General features: G+C 43.7%; 1 protein-coding gene across 2 annotated transcripts in view; it reads left to right on the forward strand.

Moving 5' to 3' along the window:
* The window catches only part of LOC147024514 (beta-1,4-N-acetylgalactosaminyltransferase 3-like), a 352417-nt gene that overhangs the window by 29365 nt on the left and 310532 nt on the right, over positions 1-12520 (forward strand). For both annotated transcript variants that reach the window (XR_015059072.1, XM_085884517.1), the window contains exon 2: positions 10577-10668. Coding sequence is in view for 1 of the 2 variants with exons in the window: in XM_085884517.1 (XP_085740643.1) it covers positions 10577-10668 (92 nt within the window). In the remaining variant the exon portion in view is untranslated. The remainder of the gene's footprint in view (positions 1-10576; positions 10669-12520) is intronic.

The following is a 12520-nucleotide window of genomic DNA, read 5'->3' on the forward strand; positions in this document are numbered from 1 at the left end:
CTCTGATATCCCAACATCTGCTTCAGTCTGCTGAGCCATTTCACCTGTCTTTCTCAGATGTCGTCTGTCTCTCCTGTACCTAGCACCCTCCTCGGTCATCACTTCATATGAATGTGGTTGTGAGACTTGCCTAGTTATAACTGCTTTCTGCCATGTCTGATGTCTATCCGATGTTGGCCTCACCTTTACTGTGTCTCTAACTCTCAGTGGTAGTAGGTCTTTGGCACCTCTGTTAGAGTGGTATGCCTGTCTGCTTTTACTTGACCTGAGTCGACCTCCCACACCTTTCTGCACCTCTTGTTTTAGGAGCTTTTCAGAAATTGGAAGTAAGGACCTGGTTCATCTGTTCATCAGTCTTTGCACAGGACTGCTCAACATTTATTTTGTAGGAGTGTTGCGGAAGGCAAGTATGCTCAAGTAAGGATCTGAATTTGCTGCCTTTGCCTTCCTCAACAGTAGTACTGCAGCATAGCAAACCAATTGTTCAAATTTGCATAAAAGCACCAAAATTGGTACACATTTGGAATAATGTATTCCGAACAATTCTAGATACGGAGCCACCCGAGATTGTGCATTGGTCAGCTTTGGCTGCACATTTACATTATTCTACATGCAATGATGTCTGGGATTCCATATCTCGCAAATTGTCCTTTAAGTTTGCGAATGATGGTTGATGAGTGGATATTTTCAAGGAAGTCAATCTCCCAGAAACTTGAGAATTATTCCAATGTTACAAAGTACATTTTTCCCTCAAAGAGGAAAAGCTCTGCTCCCACTTTTGCGCATAGTTACTCTGGAATGTCATGGGGTTGAAGTGTTTCCTTTGGCTGGTCTCTCTCTAGAGACCTGCAGGTCTCGCACTTCTGAACAAAGTCCTTAACCTTAGCGTTCATTCTGGGTCAGTAAATGCATTCTCTGGCTCTTCGTACACATCTGTTCACCCCCAGATGAGACGAGTGAACTCGTTCTACCATGTCCTTCCTTCTTGACTTGGGAATCACAACTCTTTCTCCCTTGAAGATCAGGTCACCCTGAGTGCTCAGTTCATCTCACATGGAAGTATGGTCAAAGGACTGGTTCAACCTCATGTTGTGTCTCTTTCCATCCTGTCTGTATCATTAGTTTGAGTTGTTGCATGATACCATCTCGTCTGGTGAATCTTTGCCTGGCCCATCGTGAATCTCAGCATTGTATGATTGCATTCTTACAAGCATTCTCTGCAGCCTCTTTTGGTGCTCTGTGGAGAGGCTTTGTTGCAATGATCTCCAGCGGTTTGTGATCAGATTGCACCTTCACCTGTCTCCCATATGTGTACAAATGAAACTTTTCCAATCCAAAAACAACTGCAAGGAGCTCCTTCTCTATCTGTACATACCTGGTTTCTGCATCAGATAGAGCCCTGCTGGCATATGCTATGGGATGTCCTTCTTGGATCAGTGTAGCACCAAGCTCAGTGTCAGAAGCATCCACCTGCAGGGTCAGCTCCTTCGATGGGTCATAGTACTTGAGCACTGGTTCAGCAGTAATCAGCATCTTAATCTCCTGCATAACTTTCTCATGTACTTCTGACCACCACCAGGTGACATTCTTCTGTGTCAGCCTGTGTAGGGGCTCGCACTTGTCACTGAGGCCTGGAAGGAATTTGCTGAGATTGTTAACAAACCCAATGAATCACTGTAACCCTTACACACCAGTTGGGTTTGGCATTTGCACCACCGCTTTCACCTTTTCTGGGTCTGGTTTGAGACCCCCTGAAGTGACTACATGACTAATGAAGGTCACTTCGTTGAGTTTGAATTTCACCTTTTCCTTGTTCAGCTTCAGGTCTCGCTCTCTCCATCTCTCCATCAATGTTCTCACCTTCCTGTCATGGTCTCTCTCTGCTTTTGCCTGTGTATTTCCTTTCCCAAACACCAGGATGTCTTCTGCGACTGAACTCACTCCCTGCACACCCTCTACTGCTTGGTTTTGTCTCCTCTGAAATTCTTCCAGGGCCACCAAGAGCCCAAATGGCATCCTTAGCCATCTATATCTACCATATGGGGTGTTTAATGTGGTCAAGTATGAACTCTCCTCATCTAGTTCAATGTGCCAGAAACCATTCGTGGCATCAAATCTGCTGAACACCTTTGCCTCATACAGCTCTGTCAGTATGTCCTCAATTGCAGTCATTGGATAGTGACATCACTTACGTCCTTGATTAAGGTCTCTTGGATCCAAATAAACTCTTAATTTCCCATTGGATATCCCTCCACACACAAGGCTGGATACCAAGGGGGTCAGCAATTTTCCAGGGACTATTATCCCTGCCTAAAGGCCCAGTCACACCTTGACGTTTTAGCCAACGTATGCCGATTTTTGAAATTTTTTTCTAAAACGCTGGCACACGTTGAATACGTTATGGGTAAGTTTTGATAACATTGAGAGCACGCTGAAAAACACTGCCATACGTCGTTGTACGCTGGCTTTAAACGTTGTACTTTTTGGTTGTCCTCAAATTTTTTCATGCTTGAAATTTCACGACGTATGCCGGCGTATGACTCACACGTTCCGCTACGCTGGCCACAAGTTGTATGCACGGTCTGCGATCGTTGACAGACGTCAACACATGCTACTTGTAAGTTAATCATAAGTTGAGACACACCGAGGTAATGTTTAGCGTACCCGAAACTTATTTCTAACCTATGATTAACGTGTTGTTGGCACGTTACGCGATCGTTGCCACACGTTGACAGACGTTACTTTTAAATTACTCATAGGCTGAAAGACGTCGGTATAATGGATCGTCCTTGCGTCAGCATCCACGGCCATGGCCAGGACACTTATTTGCAGCATTCTTCAAACTTTTCTTCGGCATGACGAGGATGTTCACACTTCGATGTCTAGCTTGGCTATGATTCCAATTGTCCATTGGCAGCGTCTATTTAAAATAGTCGAGTTTGAGCGTTTTAACACGTTCAGAAGAAACGCTTCAAATTTCCAAACCCCAGCGTCAAAAAACAAAGGCGAGTGACAGCAATTTAAATCGTTCATTGTAAACAATGAAAATAGCTGAGTGGTACCGTTTAAAAGTCGTTGAGTGTAAAAAAAATCCAATTGTTGAGTGCAAGCGTCTACTTTCAATAGTGGAGATGCAGCCATTTAAATCGTTGAGTGGCAGCCTATGAATAGCAAACCCCACGTCACCGGCAAAGATAAACTGCCGCACGATATGGATAAGTTAGGCTATCGTTGGGCATAGTTTGTGAACGCCGGCTTCACGATAATTATTCGTTGGTATATCGTATCTATAAGTAATCAACGCGCTCTATGCATATTATTAGTTCATTGTGCATTTGTCCAACCCGTTATGAATAGACCTAAATCGTAAAAACAAGCTATAGCTCATTGTTGAAACAGCCCCATAAAAAATTAGCCGCGAAGAACTTCGAACAGTGGTTAAAAGATGTCTCCTACCCGTGGACACGCGGACGCAAGGACGATCCATCATAACCCACACCCTCCCCCTCACACTCACCTACTACTGCCAACATGAACAAACTACTACTAATACTAATACTAATACTGATACTGATACTGATACTGTTACTGCTGACATGGACATCGACTCAAAAAGGCCTCGAAAACACTGTTGGGTTCCCCTTTTATGAGCAGCATTTTTATATACCAATTACCAAAACCGCTGGGAACACGTCTTGATATGGCAGTTGTAAGTTAGAAACACGTTAATTTATTTTTTTTGTCGACCGGAAGACGTCATTGGAATACGTCTACATACGTCGATGTGTGTTGGGACTACGTAAAGAATTGGTTCAAAGCACGTCAAACATAAGTTAGAAATAAGTTTCGCGTAAAAAAGACATTACCGCGACGTGTTTCGACTTACGAGTAGCTTATAAGTAGCCTTTGTGGACGTGTGTAAGCGTCCACATATCGTGTGTAAAACTTATCCCCATCGCATGCGGAACGTGTGTCATACGCCGAGTACGTCGTAAAATTTTGAACATGTTTAAAATTTCTTGACGTACTCCACTTACTACGACGTATGATAGCGTACTTTAGCGTTGTACTCACGTAAACCAAACTTACTCATACCGTATTTGACGTGCCCCAACGTTTTAGACACATTTTTCTTAGGTCGGCATACGCTGGCAAGATCGCCAAGGTGTGACCGCGATGTTGTCACTTCCATTTCTACGGCAGTTATGATTCGAATCGTTGTGCGTCAGCCTTTTAATAGGCGACGTCACGACATCGTCGGCGATGCGTGCAACGCGCTATGCCTAAGTTAGACTATCGTTGGGCATCGGTTGTGTAGGCCGACAACAGGTTCAGCATTCGTTGGTATAAGTTATCTATAACACAACGAAACGTTCTGTATCCGTTACTAATGCGTTATACACAAGACCAAGTCGCTATGAATACGTCCGAATCTTTAAAAAAAAACATCAAAAGTTCAACGTAAGCCAGCGTTTTACATACATTTTAATACGTGGCCATCGCTGGCTAAAACGTCAAGGTGTGACTGGGCCTTTAGTCAGCTTGTTTAATTCTGCTTTTAGAGCAATTGGAATATGCCTTGGTGGATGCACTACAGGCCTCTTACTCCCATCGAGCATAAGATGGTATTTGTCTTCCAGCTTTCCAGTCTCCTCGAACACATCTGCAAATTCCTCCAGCAGTTGTCTCTTGTTGATAGGGAAACTTTCTTCAGTTCTGGCATATACGCTCCTCAGGTTCTCTGTGCGTAGTTATCAACTCCATTTGCTGTGCTGCCCTGCTTCCAAGAATTGGTATGCAGTCCTCTCCTATTATTACAAATTCTGCTTTGTACTTTCTTCCATTTTTTTGGATTTTTTATCTTGAGGTTGGATTTCCCCAGTGGGACTACTGTTGTACCATTGTACATGGATAAAACTTGGTTAGTATTCCACACCTTCCTGGCATACTTCCTTGGAATAACATTGCATGTTGCACCGCTGTCTACCTGAAAGTGGATCTCTCTTCCTTCTACTTCCATTGTAACATAGATCTACCTTGGGTATTTCGACTCCTCCAGTCTGTTATTTTGCTCCATGTCCACTCTCTCTGGATCTAAAGTCATGACCTTTATCTGTTCATATTCCGACATCTCACGAGAGCTGTCGTCTGCTTGATCCACAGTGTGGACTGGTCTCTCTCTGTATCGAGATGAGAAGTGGTTCTTCTTCCCACACTTGTGGCACTTGCGTCCATATGCGGGGCACTTCACTTTGACAAATTCATGTGCGGTTCCACAATAGCAACACTTATGTAACTTTGAGCGAGCTTGATCATCTGATGAAGGCGGCCATTACCTTTCCTCCTTCAATGCATTTACCGCCTGTCCATCAATGATCCCAAGCCGGTTCTTTGACAAATCTGATGTGCGACAAATCTGCACGCACATCATCATTGTGAGGTCATTTTTCTCGGAGGAGCATCTCTCTCAATGCTGACTCCCTGATTATGCAGATCACGCGATCCTGAATGAGACTGTCTTGCAAATTTCCAAAGTTGCAATTTATTGCCATTAACTTGAGCTCTGTGAGGTTTGCCTCAAAGGATTCTCCCTCTTCTTCATTCATTTCAAGAATCTGTTGCGATCCACCGTTTCATTCTTGGGTGGGTTACAATGTGTTTCAAATGTCTTTTACACATTCTTAAGCGTTTCCACGCTTGGCTTTATAGTCTGATACAACTCCCGCCCTTTACTGCCAACCAGATACAATAACATCTTGATCTTAGTGTTATCATCTTGAGCAGCCATGGCTAAATCGAGGTACAATAACAGTTCTTCCTTCCACAGCCTTCATGCCCGTGGTATGTTTCTGGCCTCCAAATCAAGTTGTTGCGGTGGCTTAACCGATTCCATAATCATTCACATAAACTCGAAGGTCAAGTGATCAAGATAAACACCTCGACTCCACGTACTTACTCTCATCAAAAGAGGCTTTTGCACCCAATCAATGGGAGGGGTAAAACCCATCCCCGAGAGTGAAGCATCCACTTGAACACGACCGAACTCAGCCGGAGAAGCTTCTCACCTTTCTTTCTGGCATCCACAGTTGACGTAACTCAGAACGATTGCTCCCACCACTGCTCACACCATGAAAGAATCCTTGTCTATTTTAATAGAAGACCAGTGGACACGTAGCTTGGTTCACATGCACAGAGCAATCTTTATTCGCCGGTTCACACCGCTCTGCCTGATGGAGACCATACCGACCTCGTCACACACACCCCCTCTCTCAAGCACCCCCTGGTGCTATCCCTCTTGCAACGTGGACAAAAGCTCAGAGTATACATTTCAAGCACATAGTATCATCTACAACTGGGACTGTACAACACATTTGTCAAAGCCAATGTATTCCTCGAGGAAGTGTGAGTGATTAATTTGCGAGCATGTATGCCTCGCGGAGTTTCCTCCCAAATATCACATCCTGCTTGAGACTGACACAGCTTCCTCCTGCATGTCACATCCGGCATGTCCAGAAAGGTGCCGCCGTTTCGTCTTCCTTGGGCTCGTGGACTTGATCACCGTCAGGAAACGGGAGATTTAATCGTTGTTTGCTGATGTGAGATTCGAACAGATCGATCAGCCTTCTCATTTTCGCTCTGTACTCTGGTCAAACAGGGAGACATTGTCTGCCCCTGATATATCTCATGGTTGCATGGGTCAAGCCTGAAGGGCCTGTATTTGGATGCATTTGTGGTTGCATACTCAATGTATTTATTGTAAACATTGAAGCATCATGTCATCCATTGATTGAGGAATTCAATCTGCAACCCGTGATGTATCTCTGCTGAATAGTATTTTTGTATCTTTTAAGGTTCTTTTATTTCCTGTATATTCGAATACAGCAAGTATCAACGGATATCCTGTGTCTTGCTTAATTCTTCCTGCGTCACAGAACGGTAATGGGAATCATTTACCAGATTCGGTAGTGTAATGGTTTGGAGCATCACCTCTGAATGTGGAAGGTCGGCGGTTCTAACCCAGGCCGAGTTATATTGTTACGAATCTGGAAACCATGCGCACTCAACATTCAGAGTCCCCGTAGTTCAGTTATTTCGATAAGTATGTGTTATTAGTTAGAATCCCTCCTTCTGCCTAATGGAAATTGCATGCGTGCGCTACGAGTTATTCTATAGTCAGGTTTATTACATCCTCATCAACAACAACAACAACAACGCCACCTTCCCGCACTCCACCAGTCGCCATTGCCCACGTGTTTTTGGCTGAAGGCGTGGGCGGAGCCTCCATCGCCTCAGATCGAGGCTCCGCCCCAAGGCAGGGCATGGACGTTTCCTCCAGCAAATGAGCGAAGGGCGAGCATGACACGCACGCCCCAGCCAATCGGGAGGTGACCACGAGTCATCCGACAACCCCTCGTCCAATCAGGAGGAAAGTGGCAAGGACAAGAGACCCCTCCCACCTCAGAGGGGTAGAGTGGTTGTCTGGACCAGTGTTCAGCAGAGAGGATCGTGGATCGTGGCGATAGCGGTCTGCGGTCTTGGTCTCGATTAGCGGTCGGCGGTCATGGTTCGAGAGCGGTCTGCAGTCCTGGTGGCGATTGCGGCGCGGTCTGTGGTCGTTGTCAAGCGGTCTGCAATCTTGGTGCTGACAATGCCAAGGTCGTGGATTTGAGTCCCACCATGGTGGTTCGGGTCGGTGTGACCGCACGAGGTGGGACAGGTACTCCGGCCCGGCTCTACCGACTGAAGACCCATTGAGGTCCATTTTATTTTGTGCGTGTCCGTGTCCGTGGGCCCCGTCTGTAAGTATAATCGTATAAGTGTTTTCCTTTCCTTGTAAATTACATTTTCTTTATTCGTGATAACTCTGCTCTGTGTCTCCCCTCCCCGATTATTCTTTGTAAAATAAACCCCTGTTAAATATTCCAGTTCGTTGTTCGTGCTTTCCTTCATTGGCCTAGCATGGTGCGTATTGAGAAATAGTAAAGCTGTTCGTACCGTAAATTGTTCATTTGGTCCGGCGCGGCTTTGGTAACTTCCGCTCGGTTACGCCACATCCGAGTCGGTGATAGCGACGCTATTCGGACAAAGTCAGCCGAGGGTGTGGTTTCCCCGGTAGTTGGACAGCGTGAGTACTTAAGTAAATTGGAATTAGACAAGTGGGGAGGCTACCTCACGCCGTTGAAATATTGGCGACCACGGTCCTCTAAGTGACCCGTGACCTTTTGGAGTTGTCTGAGAGTCACGACCTAAATTCCGGGTGTTTGGTGGGAGGCGACTCCACTGCTCCCTCTGGTGGTCGTTTATCGCCGCCGAACCCCGGCCCATAACAATATCAAAGACTATTAAAGACTAAAAATGGTACGTGCTGCTTCCCTGCTTGACGCTCAGCATTTACAAAAAGGATGGAGCATGAACAAATAACTATAGGTTGGCAACCATTGAGCAATGAGTAGTCTTTGATTGTCTGAACAGATTCCTCCTGTGCTGATAAGCAAGTTCCTTGTAAAGGAACTATTATTAAATATTATTGTTGTCGTTTCGAGAGTGGAGTAGGGCTGTGGCATTGGTTGAGGCACCTGTTGGCATAAAAGCTGCGTGAGAACTGCAATGACTTATCATCACTTACAATTTCTATGGCCTCGATTATGGGGTATATTCATCTTTAATCCTGGTAAAGATATTTACCCGTGCCAGAGGAGAGGGCATTGCATTTGGGTCTGTTTCTTTGGGTCTGTTTCTTTGTTTATGTTTCTTTGTTTTCCTGTCTGTCTCCATTTGGCTGAACAGAACTTTAGTGTTTTTCTCTGCAACCATTTGTCCTTGTCAGATTGGCACAAAGTTTTCACCATCGGGGCGACGACTCATGCAGAATGTTTAATGATAATTATGACGTCATAATCATGTGGTGTGGCAGCCATGTTTGAAAAAAGGAAAAACTTTGGACTTCTGTATCTCTCAAACCGCACCAAGGAAAAAAATTAAACATGGAACATGGCAAGTACTCATCATGGGGAATAAGTGTGATTTCTTATGATGTCATAGTTGCCTTCGTTATGATGTCATAATTGCATACAGAGAACACTACATCTGATCAGTATGAATTTTTTTGAGGGTCATCTAGGGATAAACTGATCCACAGAAAAAAAGATGACATCATGGGGTCACGTGGTTTGGCAGCCATATTGTTCAAAAAAAATAAAATAACCTTCAAAAATCTTCTGAAATGGCAGAACAGATCGAGGCAAAACCACATGTATGACCGCCATTCCATGAGGAACAAAACGTTCACACATGACATCATCGGTCACATGGTTTGGCAGCCATATTGGACCTACCCTAAAAACCTATAAAAAAAATCTTCTCCAGAACAGCTGGAGAGATTGAGGGAAAACTTCACACAAATGTTCTTCAAGCCTTGGTGATACCAGGGTACTCACGAATAATTGATTGGACAGATAATTTGGCAGCCATATTGGATTGAGTGAAAATATTAAAAAAATATATTTCTCCTGAAATGCTTCATTGATCGATGAGAAACTTCGCAATTATGATGCAGTAGTGATGGGGAATACATGTTTTAAATTTCAACCTGATCGGACGCATGATCTGGCAGCCAGCATTTTGTTGTTTTTTTGATCTGGGTTATTATTATTATTATTATTTTGAATATAGCTCACTTTGCTGTGTCGTTATGGGTTTAAAAGTAGAGGAGGAGCAGTAGAAACTCGAATCCTATCCAGGTTCCTCCTGATGACTTCATTTTTGCTTGTTCGGGTTCCTTCTGATGACTCCAATGCAGGACAGTACCCAATGGTTGCCCGGAAACCCCCCCTCCCAACAAAAAAATATTTACCATCACAGTGGCAAACCCAGGGGTTCCCTGGTCACCCAGAACTCCTCCCACGAAAGTGTGCCACAAAAAGGCCAGAAGCCTCAGAAAAACTGTGTCAATACAGTACCTAATAAACGATAAACCACTAACAGCTCACAGTAATTTATTTGGAAATTATTTGGAAAATTTATAATTTTCTGTTATTTGGAACCCCCCCACCCAATTCCTGGATTTGCCCCTGGTACCTGCAGTATTTGGTCTTCTATTTGATTTGAATTGAATTTATTTCAGTCACATTCTGAATTCAATTGAATAATAATATACGTCATGGGTCAGTGCCAAGTATCCAATCATAGCGGGGTTGCATCAAAGCAGGACATCTTGGTACCCGGTCATCACTGTTATAAAGTGGCGGTTCTAGTTATGTCGATTATTAATTACATAACACACCAGTACACAAACACCACACAAAATATACCGTACAAAACTACAACAAACACCACAAAAACAAGTCCTCGTGAAGTTCTGCCATTTCCAATTGCTCTTTTTCTTCTATGGTTTAAACATTAGACCTGAGCCTTTGTCCATACAACAAAATTAAATGATTGGATATTCCTTAGATCCTTCATAAGGATGACGTATATAAAAAACGAAGAGTTTAATTTCTAACATTGACTTTTATGTTAGGGTGTGAACTCACTGACCTAAATATTAATAATGTCTTTCCTATTCCATTTATTGCAGACACTTTTGTGGATCATCACAAAGAGAATGAAACGAATGAATCTGTGCGCTTCGCAGGAGTCGAAAGGAAGCAACACAGTGTCACATTTGGTGTAAGTACATAAAAAGAAGCTCAAACTGTTTTGTTAATTTCTTTAAACATCATGAATTGGATAAGGGGTTGTCACTATATCACTGTCTATTGGCAAGGCCTCAATGTGTGTGCCATCCATCGGATAGACCTTAAACTGGGCGTCCCACCAAACAGCAATAGTTGGTGGACATTAAGGATCCACGGTGTCCTTCCCGAAGAGCAGGTGAGCTGCAGTTGTCAGCACCATGGCTAAATTCCTGCTCTAACCTAAAGGAGGCACTGCATTACAGAACAGCCGTGCCTCCAGCAAATGATGCTACACAAGAAGAATCTCGATCTTCTGCATCACCAGCAAAATATTGACCAAAACTAACCGGACTCAACCGGACCCATTTTTAATGAAACTGGCTGCTCACGCCCCAGGTTGAAAATTACAGTCCATTGATCTGCAATTGCTCACCTGCTTTGCCTTGCACTTCAAAATAATGCACCGATATCACAATCCTGGAGTATACGCTTCCCCCCACTGTTTCCCTTTGCTGATGATGTCTTTTCCTCGGAGTTCCATGACATCATCACCTTAAACACCATTGCTCATGAAACATCAGAAAATTGAGCTGTCTTTGTCACTGAAGCTCCTGCCAAACATGCCCCAACAATCACCCCTCTTTCACAGTCACTGAAGTCTCCTTGCAGCCATACTAGCCATAAGTATAGGCAACCAGGCCTGTGCAGAATTTGTATGCACGACACAAAGCATGCTGTGATGTTACTTGCTTCATTAACTCATGGGCCACAACTGTGTGGAAGCCATTGCTTTCAATATAACTTAGTGTCCCTCATTTACCCAGGTGATTCCATTTTTTTGGATTACTACTTGGATATATCGATATGTAGCATGAGAGGGTGTGGTAAGTGAGAGGGTATCAATAAAGCATTCATCTCCTCAACTGCAACTCAACGTCGTCTTATTACAGTGATAAGGGTGGTGTATAAAACTGTTTCAGTCGTGATAAACTTCTGGATTTTTTTGAACGATTTTTAAAGTCATCATTTTATTGAAATTGAAGTACAGTGTATATACGTGAACACTGCATGGGGTATCATGTTCGATGAACTCTCCAGTTTATGTAGTTCTGATTAGTTTTGACATAGATCTGACTTTTCTGGCAACCCTCGACTCTGACTCTGCAACTGGACCGGACGGCATCAGCTCACATGTCCTAAAAACGTGCTGCTGCTCTGGCACTTCCTCTTTCTGCTCTTCTCACCATCATTTTCCCGGGGTCATGTTCCATCTGCTTTGAAATCGGCCAATGTCACAGCATTATATAAACTTGAACGGCACTTGGTAGAGCGCATATCTCTGGACACCAGGCTGAACAGTTTACATTTTGTATCCCACTGATGACTGATCTGGACCTCCAAAATCGCTCTTCTGTTTGTTCTTGTCACCTTCCCAACTCATCCACCAAGTTTTGTCCGAATCCGTCCACAACATTTTGAGATATCAAGCTATATATCGTTTTGGATCCTATCTCTCGATGCTGAAGAATCATTTTAAAAACTTTAGTATCAGATTCGTGTCCAAATCTTAGTGTCAGATTCGTATCACTCACTAAATGAAAAATCTTAGTGTCAGATTCGTATCCAGACCAAAATCTAATATTTTTGTTTTTGTAACACACTCAACCTATCCACCAAATTTCGTTTGAATCCATTCACAATGTTTTCAGATATCCCTTTCACAGACACAGGCAGACAAACAAGCAGACAAACAGATAGATGTGAAAACATAACCTCTGCCCTTCTTTGGTGGCGAAGGTAAAAAGAAAAAATAAATAAATGGATCCCCTAAACAACAGACCTAT

This window comes from Eptatretus burgeri, chromosome 6, assembly GCF_056783735.1.
Source record: "Eptatretus burgeri isolate ZD-2024b chromosome 6, Ebu_testis_v1, whole genome shotgun sequence".
Classification (NCBI taxonomy): Eukaryota; Metazoa; Chordata; class Myxini; order Myxiniformes; family Myxinidae; genus Eptatretus; species Eptatretus burgeri.